Source organism: Platichthys flesus, chromosome 2, assembly GCF_949316205.1.
Source record: "Platichthys flesus chromosome 2, fPlaFle2.1, whole genome shotgun sequence".
Taxonomy (NCBI): Eukaryota; Metazoa; Chordata; class Actinopteri; order Pleuronectiformes; family Pleuronectidae; genus Platichthys; species Platichthys flesus.
The window spans coordinates 12,479,644-12,498,154 of NC_084946.1; the positions used below are offsets into that span (position 1 = coordinate 12,479,644).

The 18,511-nt window shown below is 43.8% G+C and overlaps 1 protein-coding gene across 2 annotated transcripts in view; it reads left to right on the forward strand.

Moving 5' to 3' along the window:
• Window positions 1–2,627: 2,627 nt before the first annotated feature.
• Window positions 2,628–18,511, forward strand: part of kif21b (kinesin family member 21B) — a 59,463-nt gene continuing 43,579 nt past the window's right edge. For both annotated transcript variants that reach the window (XM_062398296.1, XM_062398298.1), the window contains exon 1: window positions 2,628–3,011. In XM_062398296.1, coding sequence (XP_062254280.1) covers window positions 2,971–3,011 — 41 coding nt within the window. In that variant the 5' untranslated portion in view covers window positions 2,628–2,970. The remainder of the gene's footprint in view (window positions 3,012–18,511) is intronic.

Consider the following 18,511-nt stretch of genomic DNA (forward strand, 5'->3'; position numbering starts at 1 on the left):
GTTGTATTGTCGGACATGATTGTTACTGGCAAACTTAGTCTTTTTGGAGAATGAAGATTTTGATCTGGCAATATATTACTTATACAACTTCACTGACACTTCAGTGGTATGGGATATGTTGAACACCGTGTATAGATCATTGTAAGAAGTGGAACAGGAACCTTGGAGGACACAGATTGTGCAAATAAGAGAAAGGACTCCTGTTTCTCTTTTTGCAGAACTGACTCAGCAGGAGAGGGAAGTGAGCTGGGTTGAACTTCCCGTCCACACCAGAGCCAATCAGCCACATCTTCAGAACATTATAACCTCTGTGAGCTGTGACCTTTGACCTGGAGGTGTTTAAAGAGGCGGCCCCTCCTTTCCGTCATGGGAAAGCCTGCCTGTGTTTATGGCAGTTTAACTGACCCCAGATTTGCCTCTGGCTGTCAATGTACTGCAGGTTTGTATCTTTACTGCCTGTCGTGGGTGTGTCTGTGGGCGGGCCGCATAGGCATACAGAGCCCTCTGATTGGTCTCTTGTGTAAAAGGAAGGCGGTGCTAAGTCTGTAATTGGCCGTAGTGGCTGTCATTTAAATGCGTTTATGCTGCTTTCAGGGACCGCTCGTATTATTTTTTTAAGCATAGAAAGAGTTTGTCCAAGTGTTAAAAACAGGTGAACTGAACTTAGTTTCTTTAAGACAGTTCAACTCTCATCCAAGAGGCTTCTTCCGTTCTAACTGACTGCGGGGAGTCCCAGGTATCTAACCTATAGGGTTGTTAGGAGTTGTTTAGGTTACCTGAGAGGTCTGACCCACTTTAGGAGTTATATGTGGGTTGTTGTGGGTCGTATACACCCGCCCCCTGTGAGTAATGTGTTCTTAGGTGGGAATTTTCGTGAAACTTCTTGGGGATGGAAGTCAAGACTGTATTGTATGTGGCTGATAGGAAGTGTCTTAAACCTTGTCTGCTGTTCAGAGATGGTTTTTCCAGTTTGACGTTGACGTCTTCTTTCCCTCCTCTTTCAAACCATCTGTCTTCCCTGGCCAGGAAAGCGTTAGTAAGGAAAAACAACGTCCATGCTTTATTGTTACATATAAACTTTTTGAGATAGAAACCAGGGAAAGGTTATGAACTATAACTCTTTGTTGGATAGGCCCATGGACAGGCTGTCGACCTTTCGCCCAATGTCAGCTGGGATTGGCTCCAGCTGACCCTTACAGGATAAATGTATAGAAAATAGATAGATGAATTGAGTGATGGACACTGCTTTAGATGAACCTTCATTAATAACAGTTGAATTAGCTCTACCATGTCAAACTTTAACATTAAAATGCATGATAAAATGCAACAATAATCCAGTAATACAAGACGACAATGTATCAGTGACGTGTGCCATTCTGCTATGAAATTCCTTTTTATCAAAACCCTCGTGTTTACTTTGGATACTTGACTTATTGCTTATATAACTTCAGTTACTCCAGTACTTCTACCTCAGTGAGATTGAGAATGCACTACTTACTGGTAAGATAGTTTTTGTAGAATAGGTTTGGTGTATTGTGGAGGGGAACTGCTCTGGGTTTATGCACAATTCAGTCAGGAGAAGAATTACTCTGAAGGAGGCTTTCTGGGGTTGGAAACAACATGATGCCATGGACTGAGCTCAAGATACTTAATGGAATGTGTTTGGGGTTTGGAAAGTTTTGATGGTATGAAGAAGTTTGTGGTAAATGTGGGATCCAGTGTCTGTGGAGCAGGACTTACCAAAAAGTCTGTTTTTATATGTCTCAAGTCTTCCTTACTTATAGAAGTGAGGTTTCATGTTAATCTTTATTGAATGGTTATTAATAATTCTTTAATTCCGGTCTTTCTATACCAATATGGATTCAGAATTTTTTGCATTTGTTTGGAATCCTGACTCAGCAGCTGAACACTCCCTTTTTGTGCCTCTTTGCCAGAAATAGCCAGTTGCTGGAGGCATTAGGTTTTCGTGCAGTCTGTTTGTTTGTCGTCCATGTACAAACATTCAGTTAGAATCGAGAAAGAGCTGATCTGGTTTAGGATCCTGTTGAACATGTTATCTCAGGTCTGCCTTTAGGGAAATTCTTAAGTTTGACCACTTATCACTTAGACACTTGGGTTACACTTGGATCACTTGAAATAGATATAAGTGGTCAAAGGTCAAGGTCACGGTGACCAAATTTGGATCTGAAAAATACCATTATATTATATTAACTCTTTCTATGAAATTTTGGCCGGGGAAGACAGGTGGTTTGAAAGAGGATTGAAATAAGTAATCTACGTCAAACTGGAGAAACCATCTTTGAGAGCCACATTTATTATATTAAGACGGAAATGGTAAATGGTCTGTATTTATATAGTATCTAGTCTTGATGAACACTCAATGCGCTTTACAGCACATTTTAATATGTGGGGCAATTCGGGGTTCAGTATCTTGCCAGGACACTTTAGCATGCAAATCGGAAACTGGGATCGAACCAGCGATCTTCTGCTGAGACGACGACCGCTCTGTGCAAGACAGCCCCTACAGCGATACAGCGATCCAGTATTTCCGACGTTCCGTGAAGGCAGCGTCCCTCCCTCCAGTGTGGGCTCATCGAGCGTGAACGCGTCTGTCAGAGCTGAGCTGAGGTCTGTGCTGCTCGTACACTTCACACAGGATGTAGCGGCTGCTCGGTCACACCAGAGGAAGAAGAGAAACAGAAGAAGAGAAGAACAAGAACAACAAGAAGAACAAGAAGAGGGTTAGAAATACTGCGAGGTAGCAGACAGCGAGATGAGCGCTGCAGCAGAGGAGGAGAAGAAGAAGACGACAGCAGGAGTCCGGATGAGGCAGCTCATCGCCGGCAGGTCCTGACGGCTGCTCCCGCTGACCTGAGACACCCAGCTCACGCACACACGCACAAACACACACACACACACACACACGGAAAACCCAGCCCAGCCGAAACATCCCCAACCTCGAGAGCGACAATGGCGAGCCTGGGCGACTGCTCTGTGAAGGTGGCGCTGAGGTAAGTCTCCCTCCAGACCCGAGCAGAGCACATTGTCTCCAAGCCTCCTGGCGAGCAATGAAACGCATCCCTCTCACCTACAAAGTGCCACAGATGAGACCCCCCCCCCCATGTCCCTGCACAGGAGGGGATCCCACCTTGTGTTGTGAGACATGGGCGGTGTTGATGCAGTCAGAGCATGCGTCCGTGCCACGCTTTCTCCACATGTTTTATCCACATGCCTGCTCCCCGTGCGGGGGGGGCACAAGTTCTGCACAGATGCATGTTGTGGTCTGCATGTGAAGCAGTCAGGGTGTGTGTGTGTGTGTGTGGCTGTGGCTGTGTGTGTGGGGGGGGGGTCAATGACAAGGACAGCTGCAGCCAGGTGCAAGGTGGGGGAATGGGCGTTTCTCTCCAAACCCATTCATCTGATCTGTTATTGTTGTTCTCACAGGCCTCTGGGTCTCTTCTAGAATCTGTTATATCTTTTTTTTTGGAAATCCTGCCTCTGCATAGGAATCGTGCACAAAGAGATGATGTCCTCCACGGCTCTGTCATCCTCTGCCTTTGTTGGAAATGCACCCTAAACCTCTGGCAGCTCGGCGGCAGCTTTAATTCGTATTTTTGGATCGGTGTGAGGGGATGTGAGGGGTCTGCATCGACTGTGCGAGCCAAGTCTAAATGCTGATTTGAAGGCAGCGTGCAAATGTGAGTGCATGTGCTGGCACTTGCTGGGTGGCAGCCTATGAAATTGGAGGGCATGGCTCAGAGTGGGACCGGGGTTGCGTCTGTAATCATGCTCATTTTACAGGCGTGTAATGGAGCTGAGGCGGTGGTCTCACAGACCCCACCGTTGTTTTTAACGCACGCACCTCCCAGTCTCTGCCCCATCAGCTAATGAATCCCTATTGGCCACACTGTGTCCTTAATGACATTACAACTCCTCTCTTGCTGTGCTAGATGCAAAGCAGCTGCAACAAAGTGAAATTCTTCACCCCCGATGCCTTCCAGGTCCTGCAGACTCCTCTTTGGGATCCATTCATCTCAGCTGGATGGGGGGGGGGGGGGGGTTGAGAGTGGGGGTCGGCCCTACCTTGCAAAGCGATGACCCCAGGGGAGGTTTGAGAGGGACTTGTCACTCAGACGCTGAGAGGATCCCTTTTGTGCCGGGTTCACAGCCACAACTGTAACAGGAAGTGGGGCAGGAGGTGTTTTGCGAGAAAAAGCAAAAAGAGCTAGAGAGACAGGGCAATAGACAGCTGGGGGCTGCTGCTCAACTGAAGTTATTGATTCAAGCCTGGAAAATAAGCGGACGACAGATATCCTTGCACTCAACCCATGTATCTCTGTGTTTTCACCTTCTCAACTCGCATTGAAAGACCAGTTTTATCAGCAACTTCACAGTGTTTGAGTTTGTCTAATTACACGCTGTAGCTGCGGTGTCTCATCATGCGTGTGTATTTACATGCCCTGTGATTGCCACCAAATGTGTCCGTGTGTTTGACAGGAAGTGGGAAGAACACAAATAAACACACGGAGAAGGATAACTTCCTGCTGCCGACGGTTTTCCCCATGACCACTTTTTTTTTTTTTTTTCCAGAGAAAGTCAGACGCTGATAAGAGAGTGTTGTTTAATTGCTCTCATGTTGTGTTGCCCCCAGGCAGCTGCATATAGCTCACGTCTAGGAGTAGATTGTGTGCATGTGGGAACATGCATTTAGAGGGCAATGAGGTTGTCATGAGGGTCAACACACACACACACACACACACACGCACACACACACACACGCACACACACTCACAGGCACACACACACACAAAAACAGTCGCCAGCATCCTTTTCCTGAATGTCTGCATTGCTTTCCCCCAACATGACCATATAACCAGTTACATGACCTACAATCCTGTATCCAGGCCTGACTGCCTGAGGAAGGGGTCGGGACACACACACACACACACACACAAACACACACACACACACACTCAATATTTCTGCATTGCAGTCAAGTCAAACCAGACGTATGTAATGTGTGTGTCTCCCTGCGAGGTGGTCATATATACATATCATCCGGCTTGGCAGTTTAAGTCTCTATACAGCCACAGCCATTGATCAGATTAGCTTAGTCTGGTGCAAACAGGCTATAAGGATGAGTAGACCCCTGCATTCCACCCTTTAAAACCAGACACACACACACACACACAATTACACTCTCAAGCCTCTTTCCACTGGTCAAAAAGCACTCATTTATTCTTCTTCTATTTGACCTAGCTTGCCTCTGTTTTGGCTGTCTGGACGCTGACCGGGCCAGGAAATAGCTGAATGTTTGTGAAGTTATTGTCTTTTTATATCTTAGTAACAACACAATTTCTTTTCTTCCCATCGTGCTAAATGCAACACTGGCAAGACAGCGAGGTGAGAGAGCTTCTTAGTTTTCTGTGTGTTCTGGAAAAAACAGAAAGGCAAACTCCAGTTTAGCGGGTTTACCCACGTTGAAAAACCTGTGTGTATCCAGCTTGTTTGGTGTCAGAAATGCAGTTTCACCTCGACGGGAGCTCCTCCTCTTCCTCTCGTTGATCTATGGTTGAGTGCCGCGTCTGCCAGAGATTGATTGCTTTACGTGATGCCTGGCTCTGTGATACGATAAATGTCAATAATTCACCTTTTGTGTGCATGCTGGTACTCTGGGTGCAACTCGACATGAGAGTTATGAGCATTTTGTATTGCCATTTGCATATTGATCTCTGTCTCCCTGCTCTCTAAAGCTCAGACACGCTCTCATTTCAGCCCATATGCAGCGAATGACTTGTCATGCACCAAAGTGCTAAGTCAGCCTCCAGTGCTGTGTATAAATAGAAACAATGACAAATCTGTTTAGTGCCGATGTGCACTTTGACCTTGTGATCACAGGGGCTCCCCATCGCTGTCTAATTTGAGTTGTGTTGCCAGAACAATGACCTGAGGAATCACCAGTTAGACCATTATATATATATATTTTTTTTTCCCGTCCAGGTCATGGATTTGGTCCAGGTCATGGATTTGTGGTTCCAGGTAATGAGATTGAATGGGGGGGAAAAAGCTCTACAGACAGAGCACAACATATTCAGTGTTCTTTCAGAACCGCAGGTGGATGACCGGAGCCTTTTTCTCGGTCGGTTATGACACAGGGCGTTTTTAGGCTTTTAAGAGTCAGCTGAGAGAGAAAAGAGAAGGGCTTTCATCTTTCTGTCCTGTGCTGACGACCTGATCACACAATCTTATTCAGGGTTTTGCAGTTACACAAACGTTTCTCATAAAAACATGTAAATGTACTGTTAACTCCACCAACTGACCAAAACACTGGCTTCAAAACCGCACAGGAGCAAGCGGAGTACAACAGAGGAAGGGGCCTCTCACAGCTGATACACAAAGGCTTTAAATGGGAGTTAAAAAAAAAAAAGTGGTGTTTTGTTGTTGGACGTATGTCCTGTGTAGGCTACCAGTCTCGCCTGTTTCCTGTGTGTGTTAATAGTTTGCCACGCTGGCTCTGTCTGGGTTACACACCTCCCCAGGGGGTTGCCTTTAACAAGGCAGGACTTTGGGAGGAAACTGTGTCTGTCTGTTTGCATATGTGCGACTATAGCCTACAGTGTGTACAGTCCTATGTACTGGTCACAGGGCAGTGCTGGATTGTAATCTCCTCATGAGACCTTACACTCAGTCTCCACATTCATCTGCTCTTTACTCTCGCTTGTTGAAGGGTTTACTGTCACCGCTCTGTCAAAGCGAAACCAGTTCTTCTCATCACAGGTTTGGTGTCAACAGAAGAAAGACGAACAGGAAACGTGACAATCCACACGCCCAAGTCGGCCCTGCAGAGCTCTGCATCACTTCCTCCTCACGCTGGCCTGTTGGTTAAATGCTTTTTTTTTTTGTTTGTTATTGTTTATGTTGCCCTTTGAACCTATTAGACTGCCTGTCTAGCATTACTCAGCACTCTCTGTATTTGCCCCTACTGCTGCTGCAGAGGAGGAGGCCGCGGACAGGGGATGTAAAAGTTACTGGTAACAACATGGAGGAATATTGATATAAAAAAAAAAGTATGAATCAGAACATTTCAACAGAGCAACAGGAGCATTAAGTGCTTTGTTCCTGGCTTGTTCTCTGTTGCATAATCAGACTCTGTCGGCTCATGAGCTTTCTCAGCAGATTGCAGCTGCCTGAGGAGGTAGTAAAGGTTGTGTTAGGTTGCCAAGATGCACTTCTTAATCCTGGTTTCCAAACGATGATGATGACTCTTCTGAGTGACTCATCATTGGACGGTCGAGCAATAGAGCTATTTGATAGTGCTTCTAAGATCGTTGAGGTTTTATTTATTTATTGTCATTTCTTCATTTGAATTAATAGATAATATTCAGGACGTGGTATGCAGATGTCTGTTGATGAACTTTTCCCTCTGAAGCCCATCAGCACTCCTGGATGGTGTGCTGCCGTTGCACAATAATTTCCTGTGAAGTTGCCGCAAGACTATCCACATTTCCTGTTCACTTCCTTTTTAGTCATCTGCTGATGAGCGCGTTGACACGACTCAGCTATTCAAACTGAATGCTCTGCAAAAGTGGGAAACTGAAACTGGGGCTTTATTAACCTGCCACTAAGGACTGTGTGCTAAACTACAGATCGTATAAAGACAAACCTATCTGTGAGGCAATAAAAACAACAGCACCCTGCTCTCTGCCACTAACCAATGGAAACTCCTAATTGACCCAGAGTGTGCTATCTGTATTCTGAGATCATGAGACATCATCTCCAACGCTTGCTGCCTCTTTTCATTTCCTTTTCTTTTGCTCAAGCTCATCTGCATTGAGCAAAATAAAGAGTTAAACTGTGACCAAAATAATGGAATGTCACCAGCTCCCCCTCCACCCCCTGTTCGCCCAGTCATGTATGTGTGCAAGTGCATACACACACACACACACACACATACACACACACACACACACACACACACACACAGATCTGTATTTATTTTAATACATCCATGTGAATTCAGTAAGGAATGAAAGGCGCCTCAGTCTGAACATTTCCATATTTCTGTTATCAAACTTCATAATATATCAGCTCCAGTGGCCTTTCAAACACTCCCAACTGTTATCATGTCAGCAGCACAGACACAAGACAACCCTCGCTACATATAAATAAAGTAATTTATGTCCACAGATATTTAGCGTTAGATATATTTATGTTCTATCACTCTCTGGTCTACCTGTTTTCATAAACACTATAACAAATTGTGTGTGTTGACCCTGTTGTGGTCACATAGAAATCACAAGGGATCTGTGTGTGTGTGTGTGTGTGTGTGTGTGTATGTGTGTGTGTGTGTGTGTAGGGGGGGGGGTTGGTAATCAGAGGCCCTTTAAACAGTGCACCTCTTGGGTGAGTGTAGACAGAGGACACAGTGTGATTGAATCTGGTGTCACTACAAGTCTTTGTGCTCTGTGCTGAGCTTGCAAACACACCCACACAGATAAAGACACACTGAGCAAAGGGACTGAAAAGCTCAATGGGAGGAAGTTCAGAAGATATTTTCTGTAGAGTACAGATGAGAGGAAGGGGCAAAAGAAAGAGAGGGGGTTTGTGGAGTGGTGTGCTGGCGTCTTCTTGGTTTAATAAACTGCTCCGACACTATTGAAAAGATTGATACTTCCTGTGATTCAAATCAGAGAGGAAAAGAGACGGAGGAGGTGGTGAGTTGAGGACGGGGCAGCAAGTGTCTTGTCTGTTGTCAAAGGGGCTACTGTAGCGTGCAAATATTAGCTCTTAGCCAAACACACAGTCAGTGCAAGCACATGGATGCATCCATGCACACGCACATGCACAAGTGTGTGTGTCTGAGTGTTGTTTGAATGAATAATTTGGGCACAGCTGCACGTGCTTGCCATATTCCCGGCAAGGGAAGAAGAGGCAGAAAGTTAGAGGTGTCTAGTAAGTTGTTGTGTCGACTGTAAACAGGCTTATTTACTTCTCATAATTTCTGTTCTGAAATTAAATTATCTTCTGCTTTTTGAGTCACTAAACTAGAAATATAACCTGTCCTGCCTGTTTCAGGAAGAGCAGCGTGAAGTTCAAGTGCTGAGCTTCCTCCTGCTCTTTTTAATTACCCTGTGTGTGTCTGTGTGTGTGTGTAAAACCAGCTGGTCCAATAATCACCTCCAGTGTTAAGTAGCTTAGCTACTGCTGGATTGTGTCTGAGTTTGTTTTGTGTTGTTGTGTCTGAAAGAATAGAGTCGACAGCAGTCGAGGCTTTAAAACTGCTGAAGTCGGCACCAAATAAAACTGATTTTAATTCTACTCTACACATTTACTGTATAATTTCAGTTGCTAATACTTTAATACCAAACACCTGCAAGACCAATGACCTCAACAGTATTGCCGATAAACTAATATATTGTGCTTTTAATTGCACTTTTTTCTGTTCATAATTTTACAATAATCATATCACCCACGACATGTTGTCTTTGCCCTCTGTCAGCCTTGTAATTACCTGTGTTGTTATTTCTAACTTGTCAAACTGACAGCCTTTCTGGCTTCTAGATGAACAGAAATGTTAATATGAGCGTCCATGTTGCTGTTGCGACTTCACTACCTGAATACAGCGTATGTTGTGCACACAACTACACACATTGTGACCACGAGTTCCATTTCAGGCAGGAATAGTGTCAACTCACATCATCCATGCATTAGCAAGTTCTTTATCAGCACTATCTAAGAACTAGCCCCTGGAAATACTAATGAGTGAAACCACGGCTACAACGCTACAACTTTAGAATGTGAATTTTGAGAAAATGACTGAGTTTCTAAGAGTTACTACTTAAATCACCCTTGTAGGAAACGTTCACTAAACACATTTAGCTATCGTTCATTATCTTGAGTCGATCCCCATTTTCTTCATTACACTAATAATCTTCCATTCATGTTACAACCCATTTCTGATACATCACCTAACATCCCACACCTGTGTATTGACATAAAAGGAGAAAACGCATGTGTGTGCATGTACCCCATGTCATCCCCTGGCTGAGTTCACACACTTACAGATAGGCAGACATGATGGCTGGCTACATTAGCACTCATGCTAAATGCTGTCTGACAGAGAGGGAGTCTGGGTTGGTGGTAGTGCTAGCCAGCCCCCCAGGGAGGCAGACAGACAGTAATGACAGCAGTCTACAGCTCAGCAGTGTATATTGTACACTGTGCGGGAGAGGAAGAGGTGAATGCAGCCATTTATTTTAGCCGCTGTGTGTGTGTGTGTTCGATTTGAGGCTTTTATATATCCGAAAATAAAACCTCCTGATTCCCAGTTCTCTTTTTATGTTCATGTAAGGCTGTCGTTGGTCCCCTTTTAAGTTTTCTAAACCGTCAATGGCAAGAAAGTCAGTCCCCTTTAAAAAAGAACACATGTGGTCTATCGCATGCCAACCAACCCTCATATTGTCATGTCACTGGCCCACAGGTCATATATCACGTGTGCTTTTCTTGTTAGGGTGCTAAACTCTGGGTAGTTCAAAGCAAAACATGAACACAACCACATGCTTGGGCTCTTTGTAGAGGACGGGCTGATTGTTTGACCTTGCTACTTTAATGAACTCCACTCTGAGTTTCCCAGAGAGGCCGCCGTGACTTACTGACACCAAATCAATTTGTGACATCGTGGGCAGCTATTCAAATGTGTCCCGAACACTATCCAGATGATAGGTATTCAAATGGCAGCCTGTTCTAAAATAAGTACTTTGGCTAAAAGCATTGAGTGTCCATCAAAACAACAAGTAATATGTAAATGCTGAGTGCTTGTCCTCGTGGACTGTTGAAACAAATTGGAATCTAGCAGAAATTGGCCGACACCTCTCTGACCTTGACCAGGCGGTCTGTCCTGAAAATGTAGGAAAGGAAGCTAATTTGATTCTTTTATGTGCCTCCACCTCCCCCCACAGAGCAGGAGACAGAGCAGACGTGGGGCAGGGGGGGAGACCGGGAGGGGAGATGAGATGAGGAGGGGGTGGATGATGAGGAAGTCGGGTGGGGATTGACCCAGAATCGGCTCCAATGATGCGGACTGATGTGCAACAATGAGAGATGCTCACGTTAGGATGAGTGATGGTTGGTTGTCTTTGACACTGGTGAGAAGCTAAACTGTCTTACTGAGTGACACAGTTTACGGATCAATACTTAAGAAATGCCACTGGTTATTAGAATTAAGTGTGGAGTTCCTCTTCTGGTATTATTTACAATATTAATAGCATCACATCAGTAATCACTGACCTTGTCTCTGATGCACTGGTTTGTTGTCATGGGACACTGTTATCTATTACCTACCGGGACAATAGACAAAGCAATGAGGACACAGTTTTTAGACGGGTCTTAAACTCAGGATGTAAGTCGTCTCTGTTGTTTGAAAATAAGTTCCTGATGGACAAGGTGAGAGATTACAGCCCAGTGAGTTTAGCTCCTCTACAGACGACCCAGCTCTCTCCAGACAAGTAGGGCGACTTCTGCCCTTGAAGTCCGACTCTGTTAAGGAAACGCTCGTGTTAACATCGATGAACCAGTTCGCTCATTCGGGCCCCAGCGTGCAACACTGCATCTCAACACAAACCAGTCAAACCAATGAGCACAGAGTGCGTGAGCCCTGCTCTCCCTTGCAGTTACCGATCGGCAGCAGCGCCCCAGGCTGCAGGGTCGCCACTCTGTGAGGTTAATTTGATGGGTAGGGTTAATATGAAGGCTACGAACGGTGGCTTGTTTGAATTGTATATTCGGGTGTGGTGCCAGTTAAACAATAGAAAATGGCATAAAAAATGCTTGCCAACAGAAATCAGAGAGTATGATCTGTAAAAAAAAAAAATGTGTAGGCTCCAAGGTTCAATCAAAAATAACCTTTTACTACAGAAATCTTGCCATTCCCTTAGAAGCACTCTATTGGTGCAGCAAACCACCTCTCCCATCTCCTGCCAGGGTGACATGCTCCCTGTAAGACCGCTGTTTGGTTTCTGGTTCGCAGCCGTAGACCCAACTCTCTTCACCAGTGATGATCCTCAACATAAGTTTGATGCAGAGTTTGATATGGGCTCTCTGCTCAAGTTTGAGTACCTTTCACTCTGCAAAAGAGTAATTTTACTGTCATTAAAGATGAATTCCTTAATTTGGTTATTATTATGATCAGTTATATACAGTATCACAGAGTACTTCAAATATCATCTTATCAGAGTCCAATGTCACAGTTTCAAATTCTTCTATTTTCCTTATAATAGTACTAAAGAATTCTCTCATTTGAAACCACGGAATCTACAAATATTGTAGGTTGGCAGTTTTATGTGATGAATAAGAATATTGAATTCATACTTGAAATCATAATTTAGTTTACTTTAAACTGACTGGCGTTACAATTTTTTTTCTCAGCAAACACTTTCAAACTAATGGAAAAATATGTGAACACGGATATTGGATTAAATTGTATAATCTATCTCCTGATGAGGAGATGGTATAGCAGATGATTTAATAGAATAGCTGCTGAATGGATGTGAAATTATCAACTGTATTCAGTTTATCAGTGAAAAGCCGTGACTCCTCACACAGTAGCAGGATGATCTTGGATGATTATTTCAACTTTGATAAAACAATAGATTCATCTACTAATTGTTTGAGCTTTAGCCTACAAATGCAAATGAGGATGATCCCCTCATTGCACTCTGGGAGAACCAGCATGTGTCTCTCAGTGTGACAGAGCAGACGTCCAATAGGAGTGGCAGAAGGCCTCTGCTCCGAGTCGGACTGCCACCACCTGGGCAAGCCAGCTGTCCACGCACCGTCTTCTTCTAGCCACTGCCCCGATTCCTCACACATGCTAATGAATGTTTACTTAAAATGCCTCCTCCTCACTTTTTATCTACTTATTCCACACTGTCGTATCTCCTAGACTTGTACTGTATGCTTTTCTGCTTCAGTTTCTCCAATTGGACCATATTAGAGCTTTCTCCTCCAGTGCTCCAACCTGAGCTGCTCATCTTCCTCTGCCTGCTGCTTTAGTTTAATCTAGGATTTTATTCTGTTGCCTCAAGTCCGCAGCCAAGGAGCTGTATGTGATGTCTTCCCTCTCATTCACTTTTATTTGATGCAAGATTATTTTAATTAATAGATAGCATGAAGCTGTAACTATGTACAGTCAGGTGCCCATTGCCAATCACTGCCATCCCTTTGGAGAGCTTTGACCAGAATATGACCTTCTGACTCTTTGAGTGCTGTGATGTGGATCCCATGTGGAGGAGTGGAGAACGCCCTGTGTCTGTTGTTACAATCTGTCATGCACAGATAATGAACTGATTACTGTAAGAGCATATACATGATGGGGAAGGTGTCTTAGGTTGGATTGTGATGGATGGAGCGTTGACGGATGGAGAGACAGAGACGAGAAGATCAATCAGAGGGCGAGCGAGACAGTTGGCGGTTTTATGTGCGGTATCGGTCCAGACAGCTATCCAGCAAATCAATGCGAGCACTGATTAAATGGGCAGCAGGACAGAAAAGACTACTGTACGGCTCAATAATCAAAAATGGTGGCTTTCAGTTGCACCATGCTTGTGTGTCATGGAGGAGGTTGGGATTACAGTAACCTTTTGAAAGACATGTTTTAAAGCTACATTAGGATAATGTCTCTGTCATCATATAACTACTGTAAACTCACTGATCCAAATATGAATGATATTTCAAATTTTGGGAAATATATACTGCATAAATTGAAGTAGGCTTGTCAGTGCTTGTAGTGGTCCACCAGATTGGTCTAAACGCAAATATCCATCCATCCTTGAGCCAATCCCAGTGGACATTGTGCAAGATATGGGATTCATCCTTGTCATGAGAATATTGCAATATAGCGTTTCTTCCAGTTATGACCTTATCATATGACCTTATCATTATGACCATTCTGTCACCCCTCCCTCCTCTCTGCTGTACCTCTGGGCCTCTTTCATTTCATCCCAGAGTAACTGATACGCCCAGAAGTCCTTACCCAAAATAGGCCTGAGTTCCATTCAGTTCAATTTCCTGAGTTCTCAGGGCTTTTTGTGTCAAGCATTCGACAATCTACGTAACCTGCCATATTATCTCCCCTCTTTTGTCCTTCTTTTCTTTTTCCTTTTTCCCCCTGGTTCCCTCGCCCTTTCTGTTTGCTTGACTCTTGAACAAGCAAATAACTGGTTCTAAGAGCAATAATCAGCTCCATCTCAGCAGCTATTCAGAAGATTTGTATCAGTGTGACAAAGGATGCTATCACATGTTTTCCCAATGGTATAATGCATTTTAAAACAAATTAACCAAAACTGTTGATGCTGATCTGACTGAACTAGACGGAAACCTTTAAAGTGTAAATTTAGCCTTAAGTTTTTAAGTCTCTGGAATAAAAAAAAAGCCTAGACATTCTTGCTGGGACAGTGATAAGAGTCCCACTGGGTTTGTCACTGCAGACACACACACAAACACACACACACACATACACACACACACACGCACGCACACGGTTTAGTTCAGTTGGACTTTTTTGTCAATGTTTGCCTAAAATAATTTCTAGGACATGAACCAGTCACCATACTGCTCCGAATGTCTCCCTACCAATGAGGACACAGTGAGGACAAACACATATTCTAATACCTGGAAATGCTGGACATAACAGTGAGTTGTGAGTCACACACACACGGCACATAGCTGTGTCAGTTGGGTTAATCCTAATCTTTACTCCGACAATGACGAAGCACTAATCAGAGTTTTGGTACAAGCACAGGGAACCGAACCAGATGGAGACACTGTGCTCCTGTTTATGTAATCTCTGTTGGGCTGACTGCACTAAGTTAATCTCTGTCTGAAAGGGAAAGGCAGCAGCTCTGCTCAGTGAATAACGCTACACGACTGGGATTGAATTAAGGGACTCTCAGGTGTGGCTTGTGTTCGGGATTTATCAGGTTGTGAACATCATACTCCTCACACTCAGTCTGTATTTATTTGTATTATCAATTTCATTTATCATCAAAATGATGATAATCATGGACCTGCTGTGATTGAGTCATTCCACTGTTGTTTCATGGTCTGTCGTCTGTCTGTGCTAGAGAACTAGGGCTGATGATCCAAGAAAGATAAAAATGCTGTAAATGTTTGAGCATAATGTTATGGAAAAGGGCTGTTGGGGTTTACGAGAAGTCGAGCATGTGGTGTGTGTTTGTGGAGACAACACCCTGGGAGTCGATCGTGTGGATGCATCCCGGAGCAGTTGGGAGAAGCAGCTGGAAACCACGGACATGCACTGACAGGCTTGGAATTACAGGGCAACACCTATTAGCTTGGTTAAGGTTCTTTAAAAAACTCAGTGAAGTTGACTTAAATACCTTTTTAATGGGATAACAGCACATTTTCTGAGCTTCTTTTGTGGAAATATAAAGTCGTTATTTCTTCTGGCGATCATTGTTCTCAATCAACAGGACTTTATTACAGTTGTAATGGCTGCAGCTTCATGGGTCCCTGTCCTCCTCATGGCATTCAAGGTCTTCCGATTGATATTATTTTAGCATGACGACTTTTGAAAGAAGTTTTTTTCAAAGATCAACATCTCTGCTCTCAGTTACTTTTTTAGACTTCAGCTTTGTCTTTGTGGAGGTAGATCTGGCTCTTGGTCTTGCTTTTCCTCAGTTCTTCCTCCTTTTTCATGCATCTCTATGTTTTGACCTGTCTCTCTATCTCTCTCTCTCTCTCTGCAGCAGCTGCAGGTTTGCACAGTCTTGGCCAGCTCCTGGTGCTTCTGGTCTTTTAGTGTGCGGAGAGCCAGCTTTTCAATGTGGGCCCCAGTGTGAGCGCGCTTTTTCTTGGTTGCTCCTCCTTGTGTTTCAGCTCCTCTCTGAGCTGAATATTGTCATGTAGTGTCTTGTGTGGGAGTCTGCTCCTGATGCATGCCGCCCTACAGGGCTTCACACCTGGCCCTCCACTTTTCCTCCTTGCTCTCTTTCAGTGAGAACAGATCCAGTCAGTCGACATGCACATTGGTATGAGCGCGGCTTTTCTTCTATATTTTGCTGAGGAGCTCGTCTTTGTTTTTTATCACCCCCTTCCATTGGTTCTATCCATCTACTGGGAGGTGGACTTTCTCCTTGAGAACCCATTCTCCTTCTTCAGAGACTTAATCTCAGTGATAACATTGAACAGGGCTTCTCTTAGGCCCTCTACCGTCTCCTGAAGTAGGGTGCTCAGCTTTTGTTTGTACATTTCAGCAGAGGAAGTTGGCAACAGACAGAGAAGTTGGATTTCTTGGCAAAAAAAGGGATAAAAGTCATTCTTGAAAGAACAGTCATTCCTCTTGACGCAGTTTGTCAAAGCAGAGATGGTTGTTTTCAATTCGCAAATGAGGGTTGATTTACTCAGAAATGCTTCCGATCCATTCAGCAACCGGGATGCAAAGTGACTTAGATAGTTTGCTGCAGGTAGATCAAAGTAGTTCAGGTTCTAGATCTGACTATCATAAAAGGATAGTCAATTTTTTTTTCTAATTATGTGTTCAAATTCACACATAACCAGTCAGTCTTAAAAAATAGAGCTGGATGTTCTTCAGAACTTTAATATCTATATGTATGTTTATCCTGAGAAGCATTTCACGTAAAATGATTCTCCATCTTCACTGAAGTATAACACATGAATCAAATAAGTAAAATGGCAGAGGATGTATTTAACATGAAATGATAAGAAACATTTGAAGGTGATCCGAATGCAAATCCTCTTTCGGAGGAGTAGCCGGACACACAAACCGCTCTCCAATAATAGAAGTAGGATAAAAGCATTTGGCTGACAGCCATTCATCCATTAATGATGAACGTAAAGCACATAGCTTTTTCTTGCCTTCCATCTTTCCTGTCTCATTTGTTTTGCTCTAATGATGAGTTGTTGATGGACGCTGCAGGTTCAGCGATGAGGAGACTGGCCTCTAAACGAGCCCCTCAGCTAAACCAACACTCACAACAAAGGAAATGAGGTGTGTGAGAGAGGCAGCAAGTATAGTAAAGAGGATGTGATCACAGGTTTTACATTCATCTTTGTCGGTCACTGATGAGTGGGACGATCATTTTGAAACAAGCCTAAACAGTGCCAATGAATGCCAAGCATAGAGTGTATGTAAAGATGGACGACACCTATCAGTTTCTCCCCATTGTAGAAAAATAAAGCAAAAATGTCATAGATGATTTGGCTTCACTTTCACGCCGTCAATCTTTATCTACAGTCTATGTCATCAATGCACATGAAGATCAGTATGATCATTTATCATCATCACATTTTAAGCTGCCCTTTTCATCAACTGCTAATGTGAAAAACTAAAAGTGCAGCTTCAATGTTGAAAAACCATGTTGATGCTTCCATCTTCGCTGCATCTGATTGGAGTCTTTTATATGCAGGCTCACTTGATGGTATTCATCTGCCTCACACATACATATGTATGTGACCTTCAGGACAATGCACCTACGTCAGTGTCTGTCAGTCTATTCAAATTCAATTTAAAACAATTCAGAAAAGGGTATTTTAGCCATTATTGTAACATATTTAATTTGTTGTCAAAATTTAAATGAAAATATAAACAATGTTATCAGCCTTTACATTGTCTTTGTCCCCATTTGACCCTTGACGGTTTATAGACAGGATCAGTTGCAGTAGCTCAATTTACAGCACCACAGGAAACACAGCAGCATGTGAATGGTGGATTATAATTTATTTTACAAATCAATATGCTTTGTATGCTTCAACAACCTCCAGGGATAATAAGTGTCTCTGGCACCTTTATTCTGGGGGTTGGGGGATTGAAACCTCGGGCACCTCTGCTAAAAACACAAAATCAATCCAAATCCTCTGCCTCCCTGTAAATTATTTACTGTGTAAACATGGTTTCCTATTGCATCCTCCATCCTTCAGCACCGATCAGTGTCCTCACAGCTCTGTAAGTCACCTGTAGAGCTTTTATTTTCTATCTGTCAGCGCAATCTCTCCTGGATGGCTGGCTGGCTGTGGACTTGTTATTGGAGCTGCTGTGTGATGAGAGGAGGGTTTTGACTGTGTGTTTGCATTTAAAACAGTTGTTAATGAACACTCACAAACACACACACAGACACACACAAACACACTTACATGTATAAGTTGTGTATTTCCATTATGAAGGCAAAATTTGATTGATGGACCCAAAGAGAGACAGCCAGGTGAAGGGGAAGTGTGACAGCGAGGAAAAGTCTACATTGGCGATTAGGCCCTATAGTGTTATCAGGAGAGAAGGGAAACGGAACAGGCCCCTCCACTGCTTCTGTCACAAGCTTTTGTCCTGATGGTGTGTTTTAACTGCCAGCGAACTGGGGGAGGGCTGCTGCAAACAGGCAGAGGTGTGAGGACGAGGACAGGAGCTCAAAAGAGCAGCAGGAGGATGTTTTTCCAGCAGAGTACTGGTGAAACAAAACAGATAAATAACATGGAAAGTGGG